The sequence below is a fragment of the Muntiacus reevesi genome, chromosome 1 (genome assembly GCF_963930625.1).
Source record: "Muntiacus reevesi chromosome 1, mMunRee1.1, whole genome shotgun sequence".
NCBI classification, from domain to species: domain Eukaryota; kingdom Metazoa; phylum Chordata; class Mammalia; order Artiodactyla; family Cervidae; genus Muntiacus; species Muntiacus reevesi.
Window position 1 is genome coordinate 177644724 of NC_089249.1, and position 25983 is coordinate 177670706.

Sequence of the window (25983 nt, forward strand, 5' to 3'; positions counted from 1 at the left end):
CTGCGAGCGCTGCCCGCCCCCATACACCTGACCCGCGCTTGGCCCCGACCCCACCCCTTCCCCAAGAGGTCACCTGCCACCACCCGGCGGCCCCAGCCCACGGACAAGCCCCTGCCCCCCTCTCTCGCTTCTCGAGCATCCAGAGCATCACGTGGAGGGGACAAAAACCGGCCGACGATCTCCGGCAACTAAGCAGTGGGTTGCCTCTGCGCGTGAAGGCGAGCGGATGCGGGCTGCTCTCCCGGCTCGTTTCCCGCCTACAGCCCCCCACCCTCCTCCACAAAAGAATCAAGAGCGAGCTGGAGCCGCGGGTGAGGAGGCTGAAACGGGCGCGAGGCAAGGGGCTGGTGGAGGGGTGCGGGCCAGGTGCGCGCGGTAGACAGAGGGGGCCGGAGGCTGCGGGACCCGGCGCGCGAGGCACGCTGCCAGGGCGCAGGCTGGCAGGGCCGGCGCGGAGCCCGGGGAAGAGGGGAGGGAGGCCGGCTGGGGGCGGGGAGGCCCCTGATAGGCGCGGGGAGGCGCGACGTCACGTCCGGCGGGGGAAGCCCTGCCTCAGCGCCCCCGCCCCCGCCCCGCAGGTGGTGTCGCCGCCCCGGGCGCCGGGCGTGGGGGGCCCGCCCTCGGGACCCCGGACGCGGCCCCCCCCGCTCTCCCGCCACCCCGCTCTCCTCCTGCAGCGGGCAGACCCGCGCGAGCCGGGCAGCCCCCCGCCCCAGGCCCGGGAGCCAGAGGGGCGCCCCGTGCGCCCGGGATCGCGCCCCCGCGCCGCGCCCCGCCCCGCGCGCCCCGCCCCGCGCGCCCCTCCCCGCCCCTCTCCCCGCCGCCCAGGGGCCGGGCCCGGACTGCGCGCTCGCCTGCCGCGCTGTGGGGCCGCCCGAGCCAGCGGCAGGACCTCGCGCCCCGCGCGCCCTGCGCCCCGCGCCCCGCCGGCTTTTGTTGTCTCCGCCTCCCCGATCGCCGGCGCCTCCGGACCGCCAGCCGAGTGCGCGGGGACCTTGGCTCTGCCCTTCGCGGGCGGGGGCTGCGCGGGCCCGGCCGGGGGCGCCGCCGGCCCCGCCATGGAGCTCCGGGCCCGAGGTTGGTGGCTGCTATACGCGGCCGCCGCACTGGTCGCCTGCTCCCGCGGGGACCCTGCCAGCAAGAGTCGGAGCTGCGGGGAAGTGCGCCAGATCTACGGGGCCAAGGGCTTCAGCCTGAGCGATGTGCCCCAGGCGGAGATCTCGGGTGAGTGACCGGAGCGCCGCTGCGCCCCCTCCTCTCTCCCGCCCTGCGCCCCCGCGCCCCGCGCCGCCCTCCCTCCGCCCGGGTCTCTCCACTCCGCCCGGCCTTCCCCGGTCCCCGGCGCGCACACACCGGCCCCTTCCCGGCGGAGCTGTCCTCGCCGCGCAGCCAACTGGGCGCTCCCCGGCCCGGTGCGTCCTCCAGGGCAGCCTGGGCTAAGCCGCGGAGTCGAGGCGCAGCCGACCGCGGCGGTGGGCTCGGGACTCCCCCCGGCCGTACGGGCCTCCCCCGGAGGCTCCTGGGGTCGGGCCGGGGATTCCCGGGGGTCCCCAGCAGAGACAGCGTCGGCGCCCCGGCGAGGCAGGGAGCGAGCCGTGCGCTTGAGGAGGGGCGAGGGCCGGGCCGGACGGGCGCGACCTCGGCCAGCGGGAGCGGAACGCCGCCGCGCAGGGACTCCTGCCCGGGGAACTTGTGCTCGCCTGGCGCTCCGGGCCGCCTCAGGCGGGGAGTCCAGCTGCAGGTGGTCGGCGCCTTGGATCCCGCCCAGGGGCCGTACCGTTTCTTTGTAAGAGCAGCGCCGTCGCAGGCGGCCTGGGCCCTGCAGCTGCCCGCAGTCCTGCACACCCTCCCTGCGGGCCTCGGAGGAGCTGTGGGGACCGGAGCGAGGGTAGGGGGGAGCGCGGAGCCTGCGGAGCTCGCAGACACTCCCCCCACCCCCAGGCTCCTTCCTCAAACTGCAAACGTGTCCAGAGCCACACCGGGTGTGCACGGAGGTGCAGGGTTCCCGGACACGAGGTGGAGGGGCGGGGGGAGCCAGGAGCAGAGCTCCAGGCTCCTGCCCTGGGGAGGCCTCCCAAGCCGGGGCGCGGGGAGAGACCACCCTCAACTGGTGACACGGGGGACAGGGAAGGACCGCAGTCACAGGAATTCTGAATGAGAGGAGACAGGCCGCGTCCACCGCCGGGCCTGGCTGGGGAACAGCAAGGGGGCGGGGGGCAGCCAGGCCCTTGATCCCTGCCCCCAGGAGGGCAGAACCCACAGATCGCTGCCTGGGCTTCTTGACAGCCCCCTGCCCGGGGCTCTGGAGATCCCCCTCTCAAGTCCCCCAAGGCAGGCTTTCCTGTGCTTCTGCTGACGGAGCCCTGCCATTGATCGTTAGAGCTGCCTCCTCCCTTGGGGGGAGGGCAGTTTTGGTGGGTGCGTCTGGGCACCCGGGACCAGCACAGGACCTCCTGCACAGTCAGTCGGGCTCCTCCCCGACCCTGCCCCGTGCGGGGCCGATGCCTGGAAATGCTTGACCTTTGGGGTGAATCCCTCCCCAAGCCCCAGGGTCTCCCAGCCCGTTTGGCTGGCACGCCCCCAAGTCCCTGGACCCCATGGCCCTCCCTGAGACGTCCAGTCCGACTCGGCCTTTGTGTCCTTGGGGGCCATCCTACTCTCGATCGCATCCACAGGCCTCTGTCCCAGTTAGGCTGAGACGGAGTGGCAGAGTTTGGGCAGCCGCCAAGGACTGGGAGCGCGGCGGGCAGGCTTGGGAAGGCGAGGTGGGCTGGCAGCCGGGCTGTCTCCGCCTCCTTGGGCTGCAGGGTGCAGGGGCTTCGGGGCCGGGACAGGCAAAGCGCGCTGCTGTGCGTGTGATGGGGGCTTTGCAACTGGGGATCGTTGTGCCGGCCGGAGCTCCGGGTTCCGCCCTCTCGGGGCCTCCCTGCCTGGACTCCTGTGACTCCTCCGCGCCAGCTCCCGGGGGTCCTGTGGCTGCACCCCGCCCCCCGTGAGTGCCCCGCAGGGCCCCGGCACCGAGAGGAGTGCCAGCGCCACGTGGGGTGAGGGAAGCAGGGTGACCTCCCGAGGCAGTGGCCGACCCTGTACCCGCTCCTGCTCCGGCAGCTCGGCGCGGCTCCGCGGGCCGGGCGCCCCCTGGTGGCCGCGTGGCGGCGCGACGCTCTCCGGGAGCCGGGCCTTCCGTGTCGTCTTGGGGGCCGGCGGGTGGGCTTTTCTGGCCTGCGGGTCTCTGGGGGTGGGCGTCCGCGTCAGGGGGTGGCGAGGAGGCTCCGTGTTTCCCAGGACTGGAGGGGAGGGAGGGCAGCCCCGAGCCTGGGCGACCTTTCCAGCCCCCACCTCCCCTGGAGGCGGGAGCGCCATGGGCTTACGGGAGAGGGGCCGTCAGAGCGCAAGGGGCTTCTGTTGGTGACCTCTGTCATTTTTCGGGTGGACAGCCCGGCCCGGCCAGGGTGAGGAGGGCGTCATCCCATTTTACAGGTGGGCCTTCTGCGAGCCAGAGCCCTGCGTAGAAGGTGAGAGGGAGCTGCCCCTCAGCCTCGTCCGTCTGCACCGTCGGGGAAAAGCCCAGCCCCGGGCTGCATCTCACTCACACATGCATGCACACACACATGCATGCACATGCACACACACACATGCACACATGTACATATATGTGCGTGTACACAACCGCACGCCCACGCACACAATACATGTCTGTGTGTGCACACATGTACACGTATGCGTCCACGTGTGCACATGCGTGCACGTGTGCACCCACATGTGTACAGGTGCCTGTGGTCTTTCGGCCTCCACCTAGAGGCTTGCTCCTGGGGTGCCTGCTGACTCTCCTGACCCTTTGATGCCGTGGTTCATCATGATCTCTCTGACCCTTCACTGGGGTCCTGGGAGCAGAGGCGCATCTGTCTACTCTGTCCTCTGCGGCAGCCGCAGAACCTCGCCCAGTTCCTGGCACGGGGAGTAGGTTCTCAGTCCACACCCACACACGTCCCACTTTATGCCGGCCACGGTGGGGGCCGTGGGAGCCGGAGGGCCCGGGCCAAGGAGCAGGGACCTGGCTGTCCGCCTTTGGGGTTGGAGGTCGGAGGGGAGCCCGGTGCTGTCAGCGGCTCCTCTGCTCCTGGACCCCAGCTGGCCAGGGGCCCCCAGCAGGAGCCACCGCTCAGGTCTCCCAGCAGAGGCCATTGCTTCTCTGTGCCGCCTGCCCAAGGCTGTCGCTCGGTCATGGTCAGCGGGACTCTCACAGACCACCTGGTGCCCAGCCAGCCCCAGACCAGACAGTGCGCGCACCTCGCCCCGTTGAGGGGGCAGAGGCCCAGGTGCCCGCCTTGGGTCACCAGGTGGTCCCCAGCCTCCGCCGAGCCACTGCTCGGCACCCCCACCCCGGAGCTGCTGCGGTTTCATCATCCCCAGCCTGAGGACAGGGCTGGAGGGTGGGGGCCCAGGGGAGCCGGGAGCCGACAGGGCTACCGCATGATGCAACGGCCTGGGCCCCTGCTGGAGCCCCGGACATGCCGCCGTGCTCCTTGGAGGGACAGGGCGTCCTCCCTGGGCCTGGGCGCAAAGGCCAGCCCTGTCGTGTCGCCCGCTTTCTGCCACCTGGGCTCTCTGGGCCCCTGTTTCTTCACGTGTAACAACGGGCATAGTCCCGAGCCCCCCGAAGGCCACAGGAGGGGTAGCGTGCTGGCCTGTGTGCTCTGGGGGCTCCCTCCAGCCCTGGAGCCCGCGCGGGCCCCTCCTGCAGCGGTGTCCAGCAGGTGGGTGCTCCATCCTGCCCCGGACTCACAGGGTCAGTCCCCAGGACCATCCGGTGGGTGCAGTGGGCGGGGGGTCTGGACCTGATTCGGGGGTCACTCCCCAGGACCATCCAGTGGGTGAGGGGTGCCTGGACCTGATTGAGGGGTCACTCCCCGGGACCATCCGGCGGGTGCAGTGGGTGGGCGGTCTGGACCTGATTCGGGGGTCACTCCCGGGATTGTCTGGCGGCTGTGGTGGGTGGGGGGTCTGGACCTGACTCAGGGGTGAGTACCCGAGGCCAAGAAGACCCACCACTTCTCCAGCTCCACATGTGCCCACTGGGCGCTCAGGCCCAGAGCCGGTGTGCTGACCCCCAGGCCCCTGGCACTAACCACTGAGCAGTGCTGGGCTCCGGGCTTCTGGACGCCTCACGCCACCCCAGCCTGGAGCCCTGCTGTGGTGCCTCCAGGCCCAGGCCGTGCTGGATAGCCAGCTGCCCTCTCCACGGCTCCCCCGGTCTCAGCCCACCTCTCAGGCCGGGTGGAAAGCCTCTGCACGGACCCCTCCCCGGGGCCTCCCTGCCCCTCCCTCACCGAGCTGACGGCAGCCCGGCCTTCCCCACAGGTGCACCCCTGGCCAGCCCCGGCACGTGTCCAGTGAAGGCCCGCTGCCCCTGCCCTGCTCAGGAGGGCTCCTCCGGGGGCAGGACCCTTGGGGCAGGCCTAGTGTGTCCTCAGCACCACAGCAGGCCAGGTCCCCCGGCAGTCACGGGGACATCCTGTCCGTGGTGGGTGACTCCGGAGGGCTGGTCGGCGGTCTGGGTAAACGGGCCCCATGCTGGCCCTAGTTAGGAACAGCGTGAGCCTGCAGTGGACAGGCCTCCTGGCAGAGGGGCTAGGGCACGCTGGCCAGGCAGCAGGTGGACCCCAGAGCAAGTGGTGGGGGGAGCACGGAGGGTGTGTGGGTGCACCGGACCTGCACTGGGCCCCCCAGAGACACGGGCACAGATGTCGGCGGGTCGGACCAGGCCAGGGGCATAGGCCAGGGCTGGGGGACAGGGCGGGCTAGGGGGCCAGGCCAGGGCTGGGGGACAGGGCGGGGCTGGGGGACAGGCCTCGCCAGGTCAGGTCGGGCCTGGGCCAGGACTTGCCCCCGGAGAGAGGCCGGCCGGCTCTCCCTAGGCCTCGGCTTATTTCCGGAGCATTTCAGACCAGGGCCAGGACCAGGCCCGGCCTGGCTGGCGTCTCCTTGCCCGGTGCCTGCCCTGGCCACGTCCAGCCACCAGGCTCGTCCTGTGGGGCCAGGCCCCTGCCCACGTTCGGGCAGGGCTCCAGCGCAGGGCCACCCACCCCGTGCCGGCTGGCAGCCTCCTCATCACGAGCGCCTAGGAACAGGTCTGGGCAGGAGCCCCGAGCTGCCTGCAGCCTGTGCAGTTCGGGCGGGGCGGGGACCGCGGTCGTCCTCTGTCACCCCCTGTGGGTTGGGGGCGCCAGCCTGTCCTCCCAGCGTGGCCTCTGCCCGGGGGCACAGCTGGGGCCTCCTGCTCTCCTGACTGTTCCTGCTCCAGCAGTGGGCGCCGTGGGCACCCTGGGACCGAGGGGTGTGGACCTGCTCCGCTGGCAGGAAGCGTGGGAGCCTGGGCAGGTCAGGGAGCCCCTGCAGGGCCAGGCCAGCCTCAGCCTGGCCCGCGTCTGCCTGTGGCCTCGCTGTCAGCTCCCCCTGTCCTGACACACACGCCCCCTCCCGCAGGCTGGCCCACCCGCGCCATCCTCCCTAGGGGGTGTGGTGCCTGGCGTCCCGAGCACCCCCCCCGGGGCTCTCTGCCCCCCAGGGTGCTCCCCCAGACCAGACAGCCGCAGCAGTGAGGTCTCGGCACCGGCTGCCTGGTGCCGGCTGGGCTGGGCGCTGGGACCCGAACTCGAAGCCGCTTCCCCGCCCACAGAGGTGCCCCAGGCTGGGCGGCTCCACGGCGGGGCTGTGGCCTTGCACTGTGGGGGCTGGAAGTCCAAGATCTACGTGGTTCCTCCCGAGGCCGTACGGGAAGACTTGTTCGCGTCTCCTCTGCTTCAGGAGCTGGTGGGCAACCCTTGGTCTGGGGGTCTCTGCCTCATCTTTACGAGGCCTGTGCTAGCCTACATCCGGATTCCCCCTTATGGAAATACGGACGCCAGTCCTATCAAGTTAGGAGTAGAGCAGTTACGTCTGCAAAGACCCCACACTCAAACGAGGCCCCATCCTCGGGTCCGAGGGTTTAGGACCGATGTGTGGACTAGAGACGGGGCTCAGTCAAGTGTCCGGGGCGCTTCCCATCCAGTGAGCAGGGGTCCTGGAGTCCGGGTGTTCCGTGGGACATGGGGGGCTCCTCAGGCTAGGGCCTCAGTGGAGCTGTGGGGCCTTGTGACAGGGTGGGCGGTCAGGCCATCCTTAGCTCGCTCCTCACCCGCACTGGCCCGCAAGCCCTGCCCCCGTGGGCCTGAACGTCCCCATGGGAGGCGGGTGGGGAGCAGGGTCCTCTGCCTCTGACCTTCCCGGCGGTAACTGCTGCCATGCTGAGGCGTCTGCCTGGTGGCGGGGCCCACCCAGAACCTGGTGCGCAGTGAGGGCCCGGCGTGAACACCTCCACAGGAGTCAGGGCCCCGGGCTGGGCCCGTCGTGACTCAGCGGCGCCGCTTTGCGTGGACAGGTTTGGGGTCCCTGCCACGCGTGGGAGGCCCCGGGAAGGGACACAGTGTGCGGGGCGGGAGTGAGTGTGTGGGGGGCGGGAGGCTGGGTCCTGGCTCCGCGTCCTGAGGACCCGGCTGCTGTTTGTGCAGAACACTCCCTGCTTTCTGGAGGCTTGGCCGGGTGACTGGGCAGCCCCGGGGGGTCCATCACGCGCTGTGCCCCCGACCTCAGCCCCCCAGGGGCCCAGAACCCCGCCTGCCGCCCCCGCCGCGGCTGGAGGAAGGGGCCCTGGGAGGCTGGCGGGGCTGGCCAGCAGGTCTGGGAGGCAGGCCCCATCCACACGGGGGGCTGTGCTGTGCCAGGCCCTGGGCCCCGCAGGTGGACAGGGTGAGCACAGCCAGCCCTGGGGCCGAGGAGAGGACGGGGCTGGAGCCAGCCACACAGGAGGCCCTGCGGGAGCACTGACTCTGGGCCCTGCCTTCCACAGCCCTGCTTCCCAGCAGGTGCCCACGAGCCAGGTCAGGCAAGGTTGCGGCCCTGCCTCCTTCCTCCATGCCCTGGCCTGTGCCCAGCCCTTGCCTGGCAGCCAGCCCCGCCAGCCTTCCAGAACTGGCAGGTCAGGGGGCTTGCAGGGCAGGCCGAGTTCCACCTGGTCCAAGCGCTTAGAGTGTCGCTGGGGAAACTGGGTCCCAGCGAGGGGTCCCCACTGCTCAGGGCCCTGTCCCTGGAGTGGCTGCTCCCCCATGGCTCCACCCTGGCCCCACTGTGCCCCCCAGTGTCTGGTGTGGGCACCAACAGGGTGCCCCAGAAGGGAGCAGGTCAGGGGCGGGGCCATCACACCAGCCCCGCGGGGGCGCTGGGGGGCATCCATGTGGCTCTGTCTGTGGGCGCTGGGCACGCGTTCCAGGCTGCGGGGCGTGGTCAGAGGAGGTGAGGGCAAGGTCACAGAGCCCCTGGCACCTGCCCGCAGAGATGGGCCCTGGCAGACCATGAGGACCAAGGTTCTCCAAGGCTGGGGGGCAGGTGGCCAGTCCCAGGTGGGGCCAGGAGAGGACCAGGCCAGTGGGAGCCCCACATGGACTTCGGGGGCATCCTGAAGGCAGAGCCGGTCCTGCTGACGGCGCCCAAGGTTCGAGCCCCGCCCACCGGGAAGACCCGGCAAGAGGCGAGGACCCTCACCCTCCCACCCACCCGTCCTTCACCGCTCTGCACACACCCGAAAGCCGCGGGCCCCCTCCACGGGGGCAAGGTCTAGTGAGAAGCTCGGCCAGGGCTGCCAGGCCCCCCCACTCCCCCAGTCCAGAGCCCGGCCACCAGCAGCTGTACCCCGCGCCTGTGTGCCCGGCTGTTGGCCCCGGGGCGCGTGTGACCGCAGTCACGCCCTCGGTTAGCCCAGCAGCTGTACCCCGCGCCTGTGTGCCCGGCTGTTGGCCCCGGGGCGCGTGTGACCGCAGTCACGCCCTCGGTTAGCCCAGCAGCTGTACCCCACGCCTGTGTGCCCGGCTGTTGGCCCCGGGGCGCGTGTGACCGCAGTCACACCCTCGGTTAGCCCAGCGGCCTGAGGGGTAGGCCGGCACGTCTCCCTCCCACGCGGGCAGCCAGCCCTGGACAGGTGCCCCTGTGCCTCCCCGGTGGGGACATTCCTCCAGCTCCCTGACAGCCCTGGAGCCTGTGGCGGCCGCCTTCCCCAGCACCAAGGACACGGTCTGAGCCTGGTGGTGGCCGGCCGGGCTGGTCCCTGGGTCTAAGCACGTCCTGGGCACCCAGGGCCGCTGTGCTGGGCCATGTGCTGCGTCTGTGCGTCCTGCAGCGATGGGGCTCTGGGTGCCCCCCCAGGCTCCGGGCTGCGGGGAGTACCTCCCGCCACCTGTGACCGCCCGCAGGCCCCCGGGACAGGATGACGCCACCTGCCGCAGGGTTGGCTCAGGCGTTCACGCCCACCTCCCATTGCCGCGGAGCTCGAGACACACTGGACCCACAGACGTGTTTTAGAACCTCTTACGATGTTTAGCCCCACCATCCCTGACCCCTCCCTCGGCCTGGCAGTGGCAGCCCCCAGGGCACTCAGGAGTCATGGCAGCCTCTCAAGTGACCTAACACCCAGGGATTGCCACCTCCCTGTCACCGTGGATTCGGGGGCTGGGGGTCACTGGGGCGGCTGCAGGTCAGACGCACAGCTCACCGTCCTCCGCCCCGGGGTAAAGCGGTGTCCCCGGCCCGGAGCAGTTCCCTGGGGCCGTGTCTGGTCGTCGCAGTGTGCAGGGGAGGGACGGGGAGCCCAGGGACCCCGTGAACTGCCGGCCGCTCCTGAGCAGGTCAAGGGGCGGCTTCCAGAAACACTGGTCAGTCCTCAGGGGAAGCACCTGAACCACAGCTCTAGATGGGACGCAGTCAGCGGTCAGGGGAGTGGAGGGGAGGGGACGGCTCTCTGCTTGGGGCCAGGACAGCCTTCCGGGTTGGGGGTGCACTCCGCTCTAGAAAGATAGGCGAACTGTGGTGGACAGATTCGGGTGTGAAGGCAGGTCATTTGAGGCTAGGGTCCTTAACCAGGGTACCCAGGGGAGGCTCAGGCCTAGAAATCCAGGAGTTCATGAACTCGACAGAAAGACAGTACATCTCCTTTTTTGGTCACCTTTGGCCAGGATTTAGCGTCATTGTCATTATGAACAAGGCAGCGACGGCATTCTGGACTCCGGACTCGCTCACCGTGGACCGCTGGGTCCCATGCCCCTCTGCGTCTCGAGCAGGTGTCTCCCGGTGCCGCTTCCACTCCCGCAGCTTCGCGTTCCCGTGGGTGTCAGCCAGCTCGCAGGCACCGCCTTGCTCGCCCGTTCCTCACCTTTCAGCAGCTGCGTCACCGCACCTGGGGCTTCCTTCAGGACCCCCTGCATAATCTTATCTTTCATAAGCGATATTCTGAGAAGGGGTCTGCGGGCTTCAGTGGACAGTCAAGGGTGCAGAGGAAAGGGGGCCTCTGTGTGGTGGGCTGGACCCTCCGCCCAGGCGGGGTGCTGGCAGGGCCCTGTCTGCTGCAGGAGAGCCTTTGGGCCTGGAGGTGGGAGCCCTGGGCCCAGCAGCCAGCCAGCTGCCAGGGGTGGGGGTGTGGGGCATCCGGATCAGCCTGAGTCCTCCGGAGGGAGTGTCCCTGAGCTCCTACTGTGTGCCGGGTGCTGTCCTTGGTGCTGAAACGCAGCCACACACGCTCTGCAGGGTCTGGGCGGCTGTCAGAGGTCTCAGGTGAGCTGCAGCTCTGCTGGCCGTGGTGACCACATGTTACTTTTGTAAGTTACAAGTGAAGAGAACGTGTGCAGGTTTAGACAGATGCATGTGGCTTACAAGAGCGTCACAGGTGGTAAAGAACCCGCATGCCAATGCAGGAGACATAAGAGACGCAGGTTCGATCCCTAGGTGGGGGAAGATCCCCCTGGAGGAGGGCATGGCAACCCACTCCAGTATTCTTGCCTGGAAAATCCCATGGACAGAGGAGCCTGGCAGGCTATGGTCCATTTGGTCGCAAAGAGTCAGACACGACTGAGCACCTTAGCACGCACACGTGGTGTACCATCATACATGCCCCCCACCTTGACTGTAGAGCAAAGACCTCCCTCAGCCTGGGGTGGCCCGCGGCCACACGCTGCACAGCTGCTCTCGCTGAGAGCCGAGGTCTTCCCACCCCGTCCTCCCTGGGCACTTGAGATGCTCGCTCCCCTCCCGACCCCCAGCGGTTCCTGGCCCAAGAGCCCAGCCCCACCCCCTCTGCTATCTGGAGTTTCCAGCTGGAGGCCAGGGGTCGTGGGTACCCTTGGTGTGCAAGGCCAGAGACGGAGGAGGATGATCCCGAGGCTGGGCACCCAGAGGCGGGACACGGAGGGCCGCTCTGAGGAGGGCGGGCGCTGCCCACGGGGCTCTGAAGGAGGCAGCCTGCTCAGCTAATGGGCAAGGCCCCTCCCCTGGCCCAGGGCCAGGTCTTTTGGGTCCAGTGGCCAATGTCTTAGGTTTTAGCAGAAGCTAAATAAAACCTGGCTGCCTGGACCCAGCCATCCTGCCAGGGTTCAAGCCCAGCTCCAGGCTCACGCGCTGTGACTTTGAGCCATCACTGAACCTTTCTGAGCCTCAGAATGCCTTTCTGTATAACGGGGATGGAGCAGCGCCCACCACGTGGAGTGAGACTGGGTTCTTGCGTGGCGCGCACAGCTCAGGGCGGCCAGAGTGCATGCGTGTCGTGGGGGCGTCACGCAGGGCGCCGCCTGTTGGAGAGGCAGGCCCAGCCTGTGTCCAGAGGCGGGGAGACTGCCTCCTGGGGGGGGAGGGAGGTCGGCCTCCACCGGCCAGGCCCAGGGGCCAGGCTGGGGGTCAGGCGTGCGGGCTGGAGGTGGGGGACCCCCCCGTCACCACCGCCGCATCCTGGGGGCACCATCTCGGTGTCTGTGCTCCCATTTGGCTGGTCCAGAGAAGCTGGGAATTTCAAGAAGCGTCAGCTCTGGGCCTCCCAGGAGGGGCAACCCACAGTGTCGGAGGGTCCCCCCGCCCCCCCGAGCCCAGGGCCAGCCAGGAGCGCTGTTTATCACTTCACCGGACAGTGGACGCCTGGGCTGTTTTCACTGTTTGGCCTTCTGCCTAAGGCTGCTGTGTACAGGAGTGGGCTAAGTTGTATTCAGATCCTTGCTGTCAGCGCTTTGGGGCCAGACACTTTTATTCTGGAAAATAATGCATCGTTGATCTGAAGCGCACATTTAACTGTGTCCTGACCATATCTGTACCCCACCCCAGTCGTGCCTTCGGGGCTGGGCTCAGAGGCACCCACGCCGGGAGGGAGGGGGGCGATGCTGCGCCTGGAAGGGCTGCCTGGGTGGCGATGCTGAGTCAGCACCGGGGGGGGGGGGGCACCCCACCTGCTCCTGCCCGGGGCCCTCCGGGCAGGCCAACCACGGGTGACCGGCTGGGTGGCAGAGCGTGTCGGCTCCTGCCTCAGCCTCCGCCCTCCTGCTCAGGAATTCCCCTGGGACTGGAATCGAGGGCGGCCTTGTGCTGGGAGAGGCGGGGAGGCCTGGGTCCTCCTGGGTCCTATGCACTCCGGGCTGAGTGCCCTAGGCCTGTGGCTCGAGCTCCCCGAGTGGCTCCAGCAGGAAGAACAGGAGGGGACAGTCGTGAGCATGAAAGGCTCCTCGGACCCGTGTGGGCCCCTAGCGCGCGCTGCACCTCGTCAGGTTGTGGCGGGGCCCCTGGAGGAATAAGGGGGTCTTCAGGGGCGGTGGAAGCGCCCCGCGGACCCCCCTCGCACCAGCAGGGAGCACCAGCTCTGGGGAGGGGTCAGGTCAGGGAGGTGCTGACTCTCCAGCGGAGGCAGAGGCCCGAGGTTGTGGGTCTGCAGCCACGCTGGTGTTCAGCCTCGTCTCCCCAAATGGTGGCACGACCCAGAGAGTCTCTCTTTCGACACAGGTCCCTGAGCACCAGGTCAAGCTTGGGCCTGGGCAGAGAGGCCCCACCGGCAGGCCCAGCAGCTCTACTGCTGCCAGGGAGGGTGGCCAGGCGGGAAGCCCCCACCGAGGCCGCTCACGCTCCGGGAGGTCAGAGGCTGGGCAGGCACTTTGGCCCAGAGGAACCTGGAAGGCTTCCTGGAGGAACCGGGAGCCAAGTGGGTCTTGAAAGAAAGAGTAGGGCAAAGGGGAGTGTGCATGCGACCCGGGGGCTGGGGGAAGCAGCAGGTCAGATGGGGCGCCAGCAGGGGCGGCCGTGACCTTGGACTTGGCTGCCAGGTTTCCTGGGGAGCGGCCGGGTTGGGGGGTTGGTGAGCAGCCGAACCCATTTGTCTGCTCCATCCTCACTATTGGGCGTGGCCAGGGATGACTCCTGTCCCTGCAGGCTTCTGCAGTGGCACCGCCGTCTGCTGTGTTCTGGCCCCACTGGGGCCTGTGTCCACTGCCTTTCTGTGGTGGACAGACGGGCAGCGTGGGGCCTTTGTGGGGAGCCTGCTGAGAGGACCCCGGGGCTGCAGCACCCCCTTCTGCTATCCTGGGAGCGCCGGGACAGACACGGCAGAGGGGGGCGGCACCAGTCTGCCTCCTGGGCTGCGCTGGCGAGGGAGATGCGAGGCTGTACAGAGCCCGTGTTCCCCAGAGCCCCTGTCAGGGACAGGTCTGCAGCGTCTCGAGTGAGTGCTCTCTGCAGCCTGGCCTGAGCCCAGGATGAGGGGGCCGCACGGAGCTTGCCCTGGTGGGCGAGGCTTCCAACGGGCACCTCACTCTCTGGCCCCAAAAGGACCACCTGCCCTGCAGCAGGGCCTGGGTCACGGGCAGAGCAGACACCCCTTCATCCCCAGTTTATCCCGAGGCCTCGGTGTGAGCCCTGGACCCTGAAGCACTGTGGGAAGGCCAGTGGGAGGGGTCTTGGCCCCTCAGCCAGCGCTGCGTCCAGGCCCACACCCAGGGGGCCTACCGCCTCGCCAAGGCAGCCCCCAAGGCCGGTTTACACTGGCAAGGTGGCCTGCTCAGGGGTCTCTGAGCAGAAGGCAGGCCGCAGGGAGCAGCCTTGCCAGCTGCCTGGTGGAGCCCCTTGCTCCGGGACCTTGGGTACTGTGGGCTGCCTTGGAGAGGCCACTTTGCTGAGAGCTGCCTGTCAACAGGTGCTGCGGGGAGGTGGGCCTTGGCGGGCGGGCCCTGCAGTGGGTCTGGCTCGCGCTGTGGCAGCCGGGACCAGGGCTGGGGCTGCAGGGAGTGGCGGCGACGGGTGAGAGCCAGCCGCGGTGACCGCCTCGGCGTGTGGGAGGGGGACCCAGGAGGAGGTAGGGACTGTGCCTGGCGGGGGCCTTGTATTTCCCAGGGGAAGCAGACAGGACGTTAGGATGCAGGCTAGGGGCGGGTAGAGAGTACGGGTGACTGACGGTGGCCTTTGAGCGCCCAGCGTAGGGCTCTGGTCATTGTCATAGGGAGAGGGGGCTCGCTGGCTGGGGGCTGCCGTGCTCCTTGGGGAGCGAGCTGGCACCCCCCTCGCATCCCCATGCCGGGAGGAGCCCCGTGGGGCAGGAGCCAGGCAGAGGCCCGGACCGCGGGAAGCTCCGGGGCAGAGTGCGGCCGCCGCGGTTTCCGGAGGGGACGGGGGCAGCGCCGCGCGCGGCGGGGCGGGGGCTGCGGGAGGAGGCGGCCCCGCGCGGGAGCCGCGGCCCCGGACCGAGCGCGCCTGTGCTGCGCTGGGCGGCGGCCGCCAGCGCGTCCTGCTCTGCTGCGCTTGCCCTCGCCGGCTCCGCCGCTTCTCCCGGGGGGACCCCGGACCTCCACGCACCAGCGCCCGGAGTCGCACGCGGACCGCCGCCGCCGAGAAGGGGGTTCGGGCTAAGCCCGGGGTCTGGGATCCAAGCGCGGAGACTCGCCGGCGCCCTGCACCATCTCCGTCGCCCGCGTCCCTCCGCCCTTCCATCCCCGGGCGGGCGTCACCCCGAACCCTCCTCCCGACCCCTCTCGCCGCTCACCCTGTTGCCCCCATTACCACTGCCCAGACCCCACCTTCAGTCCGGCCTACCCCACCTTCGCCCCCAGCGCAAGCCCCTCGCCGTCTGTGTGCGCCCCATCGGGCCCCGGCCTCACCGCGCCCTTCCGTCCCCCACCTTCGCCCAGTTCCCACGCCCCCTCCGCTGCCTCGTCACCACCCCTCCCCCTCCTGCCGCAGCCCCCTCCTGCAGCAAGCCCCCCTTCCTCCCCATCAAGCCCGTCCCCTCCCCTTCGCTCGCCGCAGCCCCCGTGCGCGCCCCGCCTGCCGCCCCCAGCCAGGCCCGCCTCGCCCACTGCGGCAAGCCCCTTCCCCGCCAATCGCAGCGCCCCCGGCCCCCCTCCTGCGGCGCGGCCCCCCCTCCCCTCGGCGCTGCCGCGCCCACTGCGCCAGCGCCCCCTCCTCGCTGCGCCAGGAGCGCGGCCGCCTCTCCAGACCGCACCGGCTGCGGCTCCGCGCCGTGCGGTCCTCTGTCCCTGGCCGGCGGCCGCTGAAGCCCGGGCGCTCGGCCTTTGTCCCGCCGCCCGCGCTGCCGCCCCGGGGCGGTGGGGTCCCGGACCGGTCGGAGGGCCGGACCCCTCCCGCCGGGCGCCGGGGTGTCGCAGGCGACACCCCTGGGTTTCGGGTCCCCGCCGGTGACGGAGGCGCGGCGGTGGGGCCGGCTCGGTGATGCTGGCAGGTGGCCGGAATGGTGGAGGGGCTTGGGGCCGGCGGTGAGGTGCTCCGAGGGGGCTAGGGGAGCGGGGCGGGGCGGTGGCGGGGGTCTGTTGTCGCGCTAGGAACCGGGGAGGGTGGCGGTTGAAAAGCCCTGTCCGCGGTGGGCCTGTGGCTGCCCCCCGGGTGGATCCCAGCCCTCAGGGCTGACCCTGCAGCAGACAGAGACCAGGACAGACGCCTCTCGGGTAGCAGGTGGGGCGGGGTGAGGAGATGCGAAAAGGCGGCCTGGGGCTCCTGCGGTGGGCGGTGCCCAGGGAACCCGGCGTCGTTTCTTGTCCGGTGCCTCCCCACCACCTGCAAGCTGGTGGACGTGCTCAGGGGGTCCTGCAGCCCATCGGAGCAGGAGTAGGCACGCACAGTCGTCCAGAGAGGGCTCTGTGGCTTGGGGAAAGCCTCTGCCCACCCTCTGCCGGAGGCCCGTGGGGTCCAGGGCAGAGTGGAAGGGCTGGGTGGCCAGGGGCCCCTCCCTACTCTTCCAGCCCCGGCCTCCCCCCTGGTGTTTGGGGGCCTGGGTGCCCGGAGCTGCCCGCATAGCCGTGTTCCCCCCGGGGTGGGGGGTGTCCGGGGAGGCTGGCTGTCTCCACTGAATTAGCCAGCACATCCTGGGGGTGGCCGGGGGAGCTGGTGCCTAGCACCCGATCGTGGCTTCAGAGGCCGGTGCTGCAGGCTGTCTGCGTGCTCCTGCGTGAGCCACAGAAGCTTCTGGAAAGATGGGCTTGGCCTGGCGCCATCTTCCTGCTGCAGTCTCCTTGGGAGGGCTCCCGGGCACCAGTCAGGACTGCCAGGCTGGGCCAGCACGGATGCGCGCTCTGTCCAGCCTCGGAGGCGAGGACCGCCGCTGGCATGGGGTCTTGGGCTCCAGTGCTGGGGTCACAGAGCTGGTGGGGGTGAGGAGGGCTGGGGCTGTGGCCGTGAGCGCAGGCGGCAGGAGGCTGAGCCTCAGAGACGTTTAAGCCGTAGACTGATGGGGCCTAGCACCCAGGAGCAGGAGTCTGGGGGGGCCCCGGGAGGTGTGAATATGGGGGGAGCTGGCTACTGTCCAGCAAGAGGAGGACCTACCCTGGGGTCAGCAAGCAAGTGTGGGTGTTTTTAACCTGGGTTCGGAAACGTGGGGTGGGGTCCGGAGCTGGGGGAGCAAACCCAGCATGAAACAGCCCTCCCCTCCCACCCAAAACCTGGATCGCGAAAGGAGGTATGGCAAAGGCTGAGGAAAGGAAGAATTCTAGAAGGATCTAGTCGGCTGTCAAGAGAGCAGCAGCTACTGAGAAAGGAGGGGCCATGTGGACCAGCCTGGGGGGGGTGGTCAGTGTAGGTGGGAGGGGTCAGCGGGCAGAGGGGGCAACTGATGCCTCCAGTGGGGATGGGGGGGACAGGAGGGGGAAAGCGGTGATGAGAAGGGTGGACTGGGCGCCTCTAAGGTGGACAGGAAGCCAGCCGTGCCCCCACCTGGCCGAGGATCCCCTCCCCAGCCTCCAGGCGTTTAGCTGAGAAGAGGTGGGGTTTGGGGATGGGGGTTTGAGATGAGAAGAGAATTGCATCCGTCCGCCTTGCATATCTCCAGGGGCCCAGAGCTCACGCCCCCTCACACTGGCAGACCCCCCAGGCCCCTGCTATTTGGCTGACATCGGGGGAGCAGGCCTGCTGTGCAGAAAGGCGCCCTGCAGCCTGCCCTCTGCCCAGCAGGTGTGCCGGCCCACAGGTGACCCCGGGGCACAGGGCCACCCGTCTGCCCCGCAGCGGCTCGGGGCGCCTCGGCCCAGCCCGCCCGGGGCCCCAGGCCGGCGTCCAGGCTCTGGCTCCGTGTCTTCACTCCCGTGTGTGTCCACCGAGGGAGGGAGGGACGGGGGCTGTGCTGGGGCGGCCGGGAGAGCGCGGGCCCCCGGGCCGGCTGGACGAGGTGGCAGGGTCGGGGGGCTAGGGCGGGCAGCTCCCAGCTGCGAGCAGTGGGTGGGTGGGCCCACAGTGCCCAGGAGCCCCTCCAAACCCGCCCAGAGGGGGCTTCCTGTGTGTCCTGGATCGGGGGTCGGGTTCACCAGGTACCGGGAAGCTTGGGGAGGGGGGCCAGCGGACGCCTCCCCCAAAACCCACCCCGTGGCGCAAGTGCTTAGGTGCGGGCAGCCTGCAGCCCCCTGCCCGCCCCACACGGGGCTGCTAGTCCCAGGTAGGAGGGGAGACTCAGGCCCGTCTGGCTGGGTGCACAGCCTCCAGCACCCGGGAGACGGCCAGTCTCTGCCAGCTGGCCCCACGGAGACCCCGGGCCTGCTGTCCTCCCCCCTGCTCCCGCGGTGAAGGGCCAGGCTGAGGTCAGAGTCAGCAAAGGTCCCGCGAGAGGAGGAGGAGTCGCCTCCCGGCGCCTCCTCAGGTCCCAGCCCCCTGCCTGGTGCTGTCTGCTCACCTCCACCCCAGGCTGGCACATGAGGGAGCCTCCTCCTGCACTGCTTAGACAGGAAGTGTGGCCTGTGCGGGGTGGGCCAGGGTGAGGGGTGGGCCGGGGTGGGCCAGGGTGGGCTGAGGCAGCCCAGTGGGGGTGGGGCCTGAAATTGGGCAGCCTGAGCCGCTTGGCCCCTCGCTGTGTAACTTTGGAAGCGAAACCTAACCTCAGCCAGCCTGTTTCCTGGTCTGCAAAGTGAGCTCACAGCACCCACTCAAAACCCGGACCGGCACGTTTTGAAAGGTGCGCCCTGCACAAGGGCCACGGGGCCAGCCTCAGTGCCGCCCTGGCGCTGCTGTCAGCTGGGCCCCCGGGAGCCAGGGCTGGACAGCAGCGGGGGGCGGTGGGCGCCCTGAGGGGCGCAGGTGTGTCCTACCGATCGGGGTGGGGCTCATAGCAGGGCCCCACTGGACGTGCGTCCCGCTTGTCCTGATGAGAGGCCCCTGCCTCCGGCCAGCCCAGAACTATGGGTGGGCAGCCCCCCTGCCTGCAGGGCCCCCTGCCCTCAGTGGGAGCCGGCGCCCCGAGCTGGTGTGGGGGAGGCTGGGGCCGTCCTGCCCCTCAGCCCCTCTTGTCCCCCTGCCCTCAGCCCAGATGCAGGGGAGGGCTGTCAGCAGTCCTGGACGCCCCCCACACTCCCCATGAACCTGGAGTCTGATGGGCCCACCCCCCACAGGCCCCACGGCTTCTGTGCTGAGTTCAGGGGTTGAGCTGAGCTGCTCTGGGCGCCTGGGACACCTCCTCACATGGATGGGGGCAGTGAGGGGACCTGGGGGGCAAATTCTGCTGAGGGCAGCACGGCCCACGCGAGGCCCGGCCCCTTCCCGGGTCTGCCTCCCCCAAGCGGCCCCCCACCCCCGCTGTGCCTCCTCCCGGGGCCGCCCCACCCCGACCCCTCCTCTCCCTCATGCCAGCCCCTCCCCACAGGCGAGCACCTGCGCATCTGCCCCCAGGGCTACACCTGCTGCACCAGTGAGATGGAGGAGAACCTGGCCAACCGCAGCCGCGCCGAGCTGGAGACGGCACTCCTGGAGGGCAGCCGGGCGCTGCAGGCCACGCTGGCCGCCCAGCAGCGGGGCTTTGATGGTGAGCAGGCTTGGGGGCCGTGGACACTCACGGCGAGAGTGGGCACCTGGGGCCTCCCCTGGGGGGGCAGGTCAGAGCGGGCGCGGTAGCAGGTCGCCTGCAGGCCTCTTCCTCCACCCGTGGAGCCAGCGTGTCCCGTCAGCCCTTCAGAGGGGACCCTCCGCCTCCAGGTGGCCCCCCGGCACCCAGAGCTCTGCCAGCGTCTGCCAGGACCGGCCTGGGGCTGGCCACCATGCTCTGGAGCCGGGAGCTCTGCGTGAGGACTGCAGGGCGCAGCGAGCAGGGGCCCGTGGCGTGGTCCCAGCATCTCTGGGGCAGCCGTGTGTAGGTCAGCGGTTTCCTCCGGGCTTGGCCGTCACGTCTGGGCCCGGAGCGAGGAGTGGTGGGACAACTGGGTGACATTTACAGTGGGCCCCTCGGAGGGGGCAGCGGCAGGGGCCCCCTGAAGTGACTGAGCTGCTGTCAGAGCTTGCACGTCACCCACTTGGGACACTCATCTGTGTTAAAAGCGATTCTTCACCCGCTTCCAGTCCCACCTGGGCCCCCCACCACTCTGCATGCCACCTCCCACCCCAGCCCCACCGCTGCACCTGGTCAGGCCACCCGCCGCAGGGTCCCTGGTCTGCAGCTCCCCAGGCCTTGAGCCCAGCGGGGCTTCGCTGGCTGTGTTCCAGGACATGGCTCTCCAGCCACAGCCGGGGCGTCATCTCCTGAGGATGGGGCGGGGGGCGGAGGGCCAGGCATGCGCGTGGCAGCCCCACGACCACCCTGTGTGCTGCTGGGCTGGTCGCTGAGCTGCGGATGGCCTGTTTGGAGGCCGGGCTGGGGTGGGGACCAGGCCCCCAGGGCCATGGTGGGAGTCGGGACGGGGATGTGCACCGGCTGCTTCCTCCCACAGCTCCCGCCCTGGGGGCTGCAGGGCTGTGCCAGGGTCTCCTGCCCGAGGCCCTGGGTGGGGCAGGTGTGGGCACTGGTCCGGGGGCCCCAAGTCTGACATCCCCGCCACCTCAGAGCAGATCCGAGCTGGCCTGGACACCCAAGGGTGGGCCTGGGTAGGGAGGGGTGGCCACAGCTCGTGAGGACGCATCTGAGCGGGCGGGAGGTGTGCCACAGCTCCTGGGGTCTCCCTGCTGAGAAAGGAGGATGATGTTGGGGCCCTGCTTCTCAGCACACAGGGCAGAAGCATTTCCCCCAAATCCCCGGGGTCTGCTGCCCACGCTCTCCCCCCACCTCCACAGCTCTGTGTGGACTCTGGGAATGTCCTGAGGGTCCCTCTGGAGCCCCCCAGGCTGGCCGGCTTCCAGAACCAGAAGGAGCTCCCTTTAGAGAGGCGGGAGGGCAGGAAGCCCAGGAGAGCCTCAGCGACCCGTGGGGTGGAGGGTTGGGGGGGGGCGGCAGCTCAAGACTGCCCTGGATGGGCAGCTGGCTGGGTGACAGGCGGGGGAGGAAGGAGAGGAGAGGTGTTGGGAAGGAGAGCAGGTGAGGGGCGCCCAGGGCCTTCTCCCCCAGTGGGTCCCACTCCAACTCTGCACCCTCCTGCCCTCGGAAGCAGTCCCTTCCAGGTGCTCGCATGCAGCTCAGCTCAGAAATAGATGCTGGACACTGCAGTCCCCAGGCCAGGACGGGGAGGGCTCAGGACACCGTGGGGGCCGGCATCCAGCGCCCCCACAGGTTCTGATGACTCAGAGTATCAGGGGAGTTACGGGGGGTCGCCGGCGGAGCCCCCGGGAATGCCGGTCAGGGCTGCCGCAGCATGTGGGGTGGACAGGGGGCCCCCGAAGGCCTCACGCCCACCTCCCCGCGCACCCAGATCACTTCCAGCGCCTGTTGAACGACTCAGAGCGCGTGCTGCAGGAGGCCTTCCCGGGCGCCTTCGGAGAACTGTACACGCAGAACGCCAAGGCCTTCCGCGACCTGTACGCCGAGCTGCGCCTCTACTACGGCGGCGCCAACCTGCACCTGCAGGAGACGCTGGCCGAGTTCTGGGCGCGCCTGCTCGAGCGCCTGTTCCGGCAGCTGCACCCGCAGCTGCTGCTGCCCGACGACTACCTGGACTGCCTGGGCAAGCAGGCGGAGCCGCTGCGGCCCTTCGGCGAGGCCCCCCGCGAGCTGCGCCTGCGCGCCACCCGCGCCTTCGTGGCGGCGCGCACCTTCGTGCAGGGCCTGGGCGTGGCTGGCGACGTGGTGCGCAAGGTGGCCAAGGTGCGCGCCGCGGCCCCGGCCCTGCCACGCCCCTGGGCTCCGGGAAGGGGAGGGGCCTGGGGCTGGACGCCCCGGGGGCTCCAGGGGTCAGGTGGACGGGACGCGAGAGGGCGGCCCGCTCCCGGGCAGAGCACGGAGTGCAGTGTCCTGCGTAGGAGGGCATAAGCGTCAGACCCCTGCGGGCCTGGGTAGAACTCACCTCTCTGCCCCCGCCCCCGCCAGCGAGGGCCCTCAGCAAGTAACCCCAGCCTCGGGGCCCTCGTCTGCATGGCGCGCAGGGTTCCCGCTTCCCGGGGGAGGGTTCATGAGCGCAGTGTTCCGGGGGGAGTCCCAGCACGGTGACCGGACTGGTTGGACTGTGTGTGTGCCCCCTGCCCCCGCCCGGGCCGCAGGCCTGCTTGGTCATCTGGGAAGAGACTGGGCCCCAGAAAAGGTCCCACCGCGTGGGGCAGACCTGGGCACCGACGCCTGCCCGGTGCTGCCGGGGCTCCCGCCAGGGGTGCACACGCAGTGGGCGCGGGCTCAGGCTGCCTTGGCACTGCAGGTGCCCCTGAGCCCCGAGTGCTCGAGGGCCGTCATGAAGCTGGTGTACTGCGCCCACTGCCTGGGGGTGCCCGGCGCCCGGCCCTGCCCCGACTACTGCCGCAACGTGCTCAAGGGCTGCCTGGCCAACCAGGCCGACCTGGACGCCGAGTGGAGGAACCTTCTGGGTGAGCCCCCACTGCCACGACCCCTGCAGCAGGCTGGCCTCTAGAGCGGGTGGTCCCCGAGGCTGGGGGCAGGGTTCCCTCTGACTCTCCCAGAGAGGGGTGTCACGGCCAGCTGCCTGGGAGGCGCCCTGGGGGTCAGGGTCCTGGCCTTGCCCAGTGAGCGAGCGCGCCAAGGTACACACGAACGGCAGGGCGACCCGTGCGTGCGTTACCCTGTGCACTGCTGCCGTGGGGTGAGCCGGCTGGTGTGTGCTGACATGAGGTGGGTCACCAGACTCATGCCGACACGCTTGCGCTCGTGTGTGCATCTGCTCGTGTGAGGTGAGCCAACACATCCGTATCAACACTCGTGGTGACAAAGGCCAGCACACACACATGCCGAAACACATGCTAACCTCGGACGTGCGATGGCATAACGCGAACATTGTGAGACGTGAGGTAACGTATGCACACAGTGGGCCAGGTGTACATGTGCACGCTGACAGGTGTAAGCTTAGACACACGTGCTCAACATATATGCATGCCAACACGCAGGAGCTCATGTGTAGGTGGGCGGGCCTGCAGTGAGCAAACATGCAGAAATACTGCATTGTGTGGGCTGACGTGCCTGCGCATAGCACAGCCATGAGCCAGCGTGCGTCCGTACAAACCGCCCCGTGTTTCTGTTCACACCTGGGCCAGATTCCATGGTGCTCATCACGGACAAGTTCTGGGGCCCATCGGGCGCAGAGAGTGTCATCGGCGGCGTGCACTACTGGCTGGCAGAGGCCATCAATGCCCTCCAGGACAACAGCGACACGCTCACGACCAAGGTGCGGCAGGGGGAGAGCAGTGGGCAGGGGAGGGGGGCCCCTGGATGTGGCCTCGTGCCTGTCGGGATCTCTGTGTGCTCCCCCAGGTCATCCAGGGCTGCGGGAATCCCAAGGTGAACCCTCAGGGCCCCGGCTCCGAGGAGAAGCGGCCCCGGGGCAAGCTGGCGCTGCAGGAGAGGCTGCCTGCGGGCACGCTGCAGAAGCTGGTGAGCGGCCTCGCCGGGCGGGCCCAGGGGGGCAGGCGGGGCAGGCGGGAGGGGGCGACTGGTGGCCTGACTGCCGCCCCGCAGGTCTCCGAAGCCAAGGCACAGCTCCGAGACGCTCAGGACTTCTGGATCAGCCTCCCAGGGACGCTGTGCAGTGAGAAGCTGGCCATGAGTTCAGCCAGTGACGAACGCTGCTGGAACGGCATGGCCAAGGGCCGGTGAGTGTCCCGCCGCTCCAGCCCCTCGGCTTGTCCGTGGCCCCGGGTGCATCGTGCCCTGGGCCAGGTCTGACATGGGACACCCTGCAGGACCCAGAGTCAGCACGAGGGCCAGGTCCCCACCTCACACACACACACTCAATGCTTCTACGCTCTGCTGCGGGGTCCTGTGTGGGCTCCCGGCAGCCCTTGAAGGCCTTGGGTGGGGGGTGGTCTCAGGCTTGCCACCACCCTGACTGGAGGAGGGGCCTGGATGGGCGTTGCTGGGGCCAGGCCCCTTTGTGGGGAGCAGGGCAGTGATCCAGGGCTTGTCTTTTTGGCTTCCAGGTACCTCCCGGAGGTAATGGGTGACGGCCTGGCCAATCAGATCAACAACCCCGAGGTAGAGGTGGACATCACCAAGCCCGACATGACCATCCGCCAGCAGATCATGCAGCTGAAGATCATGACCAACCGCCTGCGCGGTGCCTATAACGGCAACGACCTGGACTTCCAGGATGCCAGTAAGGGCGGGCCGGGGGGCGGCTGAGTGCCCGGGGTCGGCGTGGCGGCAACAATCTGGACTTCCAGGACGCCAGTGGAGGGCGGGCCGGGGGGCGGCTGAGCGCCTGGGGTGGGGCCCCGGGGTGGGCGTGGGAGTGCCAGGGAGTCCCTAGCTGGGAAAGGTGTGGGGTGGGGGGAAGCCCTAGATGGGAAAAGGTGGGCGGGGGGCAGCCCCTCCAGCCCCGGGCCCAGGTGGCTCTGAAGGCCCGGCTGCTGCCCAGCTGTGGTCACGGTCCCCCCGCCCTGTCTCCGGCACGGCTGTGAGCCGGCCAGGATGTCTGCCCAGCCTCGGCAGGCCCCAGGAACCGCCGTCCCCGGCGCGGGAGGCCCAGGCAGAGGGTCGCGGCCCTCGGGGTCTCCCAGAGCCTCCTCTCCTTCCCAGGCGACGACGGCAGCGGCTCAGGCAGCGGCGAGGGCTGCCCGGACGAGGCATGCGGCCGGAAGGTCGGCAGGAAGAGCGCCAGCTCGCGGACGCCGCTGACGCACGCCCTCCCGGGGCTGTCTGAGCGGGAGGGCCAGCAGACGTCCGCCGCTGCCCGCGCCCCGCCCGGCGCCTGCCCCCTGCTGCTCCTGGGGCTCGCCCTGGCCCTTCTGGCAGCCGCGCCCCGGGGGCGGTAACTGCCCCGGCCCCAGGGACAGCGGCCAAGGACCGACTTCACCAAAACCCGCAGCAGACGATATTTAACTCCCTGTGCCGGGAGGCCCCAGGGCAGGACAGGATGGGTTGCCGAGGGACCCGGCTTGTGACTGTGCTGGAGGCGGGGCGGGGGGCTTCGCCCGGCCCCCCGAGCTTTTACTTTTGTACGGGGCCCTCAGGTCAGCCGGGGACGGTGTCCCCCAAAAGCCATGCGTTTCAGGGACCTCGAGGTGCCGCTGGCCGTCTCTCCCCCCAGCCCCTGCGGCACCGGGCGGGTGAGGTATGCCCTCCTGCCCCGCCACCAAGCACCTGGAGCTCGGGTGTCTGAAAGCCAGGCCCAGGCCTCAGGCCCAAGAACCCCCCAGAGGGGGTCAGGGTTCCCGCCAGCCAGGGCCGAGCGGGGCCTTTGGGATGATGCATGAGCCCTGACCCCACCCCAGGACCCCGTCTGGGCCCCTCTCAGCTGCGGCGCTGGGCTGCGCTCCTGGCCGACCGCGAGGCCCGAACGCGGACTTCTGGAGACGCCAACTGCCCCCGCCCTTCCCCACCCCCACCCAGACCAGGGCCACGTCCCAGCTCAGGACGTCGCAGGCCAGGGCCGCAGCCGACCCCTGGCCGCCGCCTGGCCGCGGGGACGCTGAGTGGCTGGGGAAATCTGAGCTCAGGGCCAGCGAGACCCGGCGCCCACGCCGAGGGCCTTCCTTTCCCTGACCTTGCCGGCCGCAGGCCAGGGCGCTCCGATAGTTAAGGGCTTTCCCAGCCATGCCTCCTCTAGCGGCTCCTGCCCTTCTCACCCAGAGCTGCCTTCTCGGCTCCTCCCCGGAAGCTTCTGAGGGTCCCAGGTGACCTTCCGTGGCCCAGGGTCTCTGCAGGCCCCTCCCCAGGCTGGGGCCCGCCCTCCCAAGCCCCGTCCACTACAGGGTCTGGGGAGGGGCCAGCTCCCTGCCAGAGAGGGCTCGGGCTGGGCAGGGTGGTCTTGAGGGTCGGGGGATGCCGAGCCACGTAGCCAGGCCAACATCCTGACCAGCCCCTGTGCCCTGAGAAGGCTGCTTCCTGCCGCTTTGCTTTTCCTCACCTGGTGGAGGGCTTCCGGCCTCTGGGACATGCGGGGTCCAGGGCCGCTCCCACAGACACGCCAACCCAATTAGAGCCTTGTGCCAGGGTGGGGCCGGGTCAGGGCCTCCCTGTCTGCGGGTGGAGGTCACCTGGACTCTCGGCCTGGGGCAGCATCACCCGTGTGCCCGGACAACCACTCGGGCCTGCCCACCATTTGTCTCTGACGGGTCAGCCCTGCGCGGTCAGTGGCTGGGCCGGCTGTGTCTCGGGCCACATGGCATCCGCAGGTGATGTGTGTTCTTCAAGTCCTCGTATGAATAAAAGGCTGGAGACCGCGTGTTGCTGCAGTGACCCCGCTGACCCCGCCTGGCCGCAGGTGTGTGCCATAGGCATGCCCAGCACGCTGGGACCGGTGGGGAGGTGAGGGCGGGCTCGCGCACAGGTCTCTCCTGGTGATGTGGCACACGCCTGGGGAGTGTGCA

The 25983-nt window shown here is 69.7% G+C and overlaps 1 protein-coding gene across 2 annotated transcripts; it reads left to right on the forward strand.

The window, feature by feature from the left end:
• Positions 1–807: 807 nt before the first annotated feature.
• On the forward strand, positions 808–25838 carry GPC1 (glypican 1). Of its 2 annotated transcripts, XM_065917186.1 has the most exons (9): positions 816–1224; positions 18959–19117; positions 20928–21319; positions 21864–22029; positions 22711–22841; positions 22928–23047; positions 23132–23265; positions 23593–23768; positions 24191–25838. In XM_065917186.1, the coding sequence occupies exons 1-9, from the start codon at positions 1059–1061 to the stop codon at positions 24424–24426; spliced, it is 1680 nt and encodes a 559-aa protein (XP_065773258.1). In that variant the 5' UTR covers positions 816–1058; the 3' UTR covers positions 24427–25838. The 2 variants fall into 2 exon arrangements, with proteins under 2 accessions (XP_065773259.1, XP_065773258.1); XM_065917187.1 differs by lacking the exon at positions 22928–23047 and having other exon boundaries at positions 808–1224.
• The last annotated feature ends 145 nt before the right edge of the window (positions 25839–25983 follow it).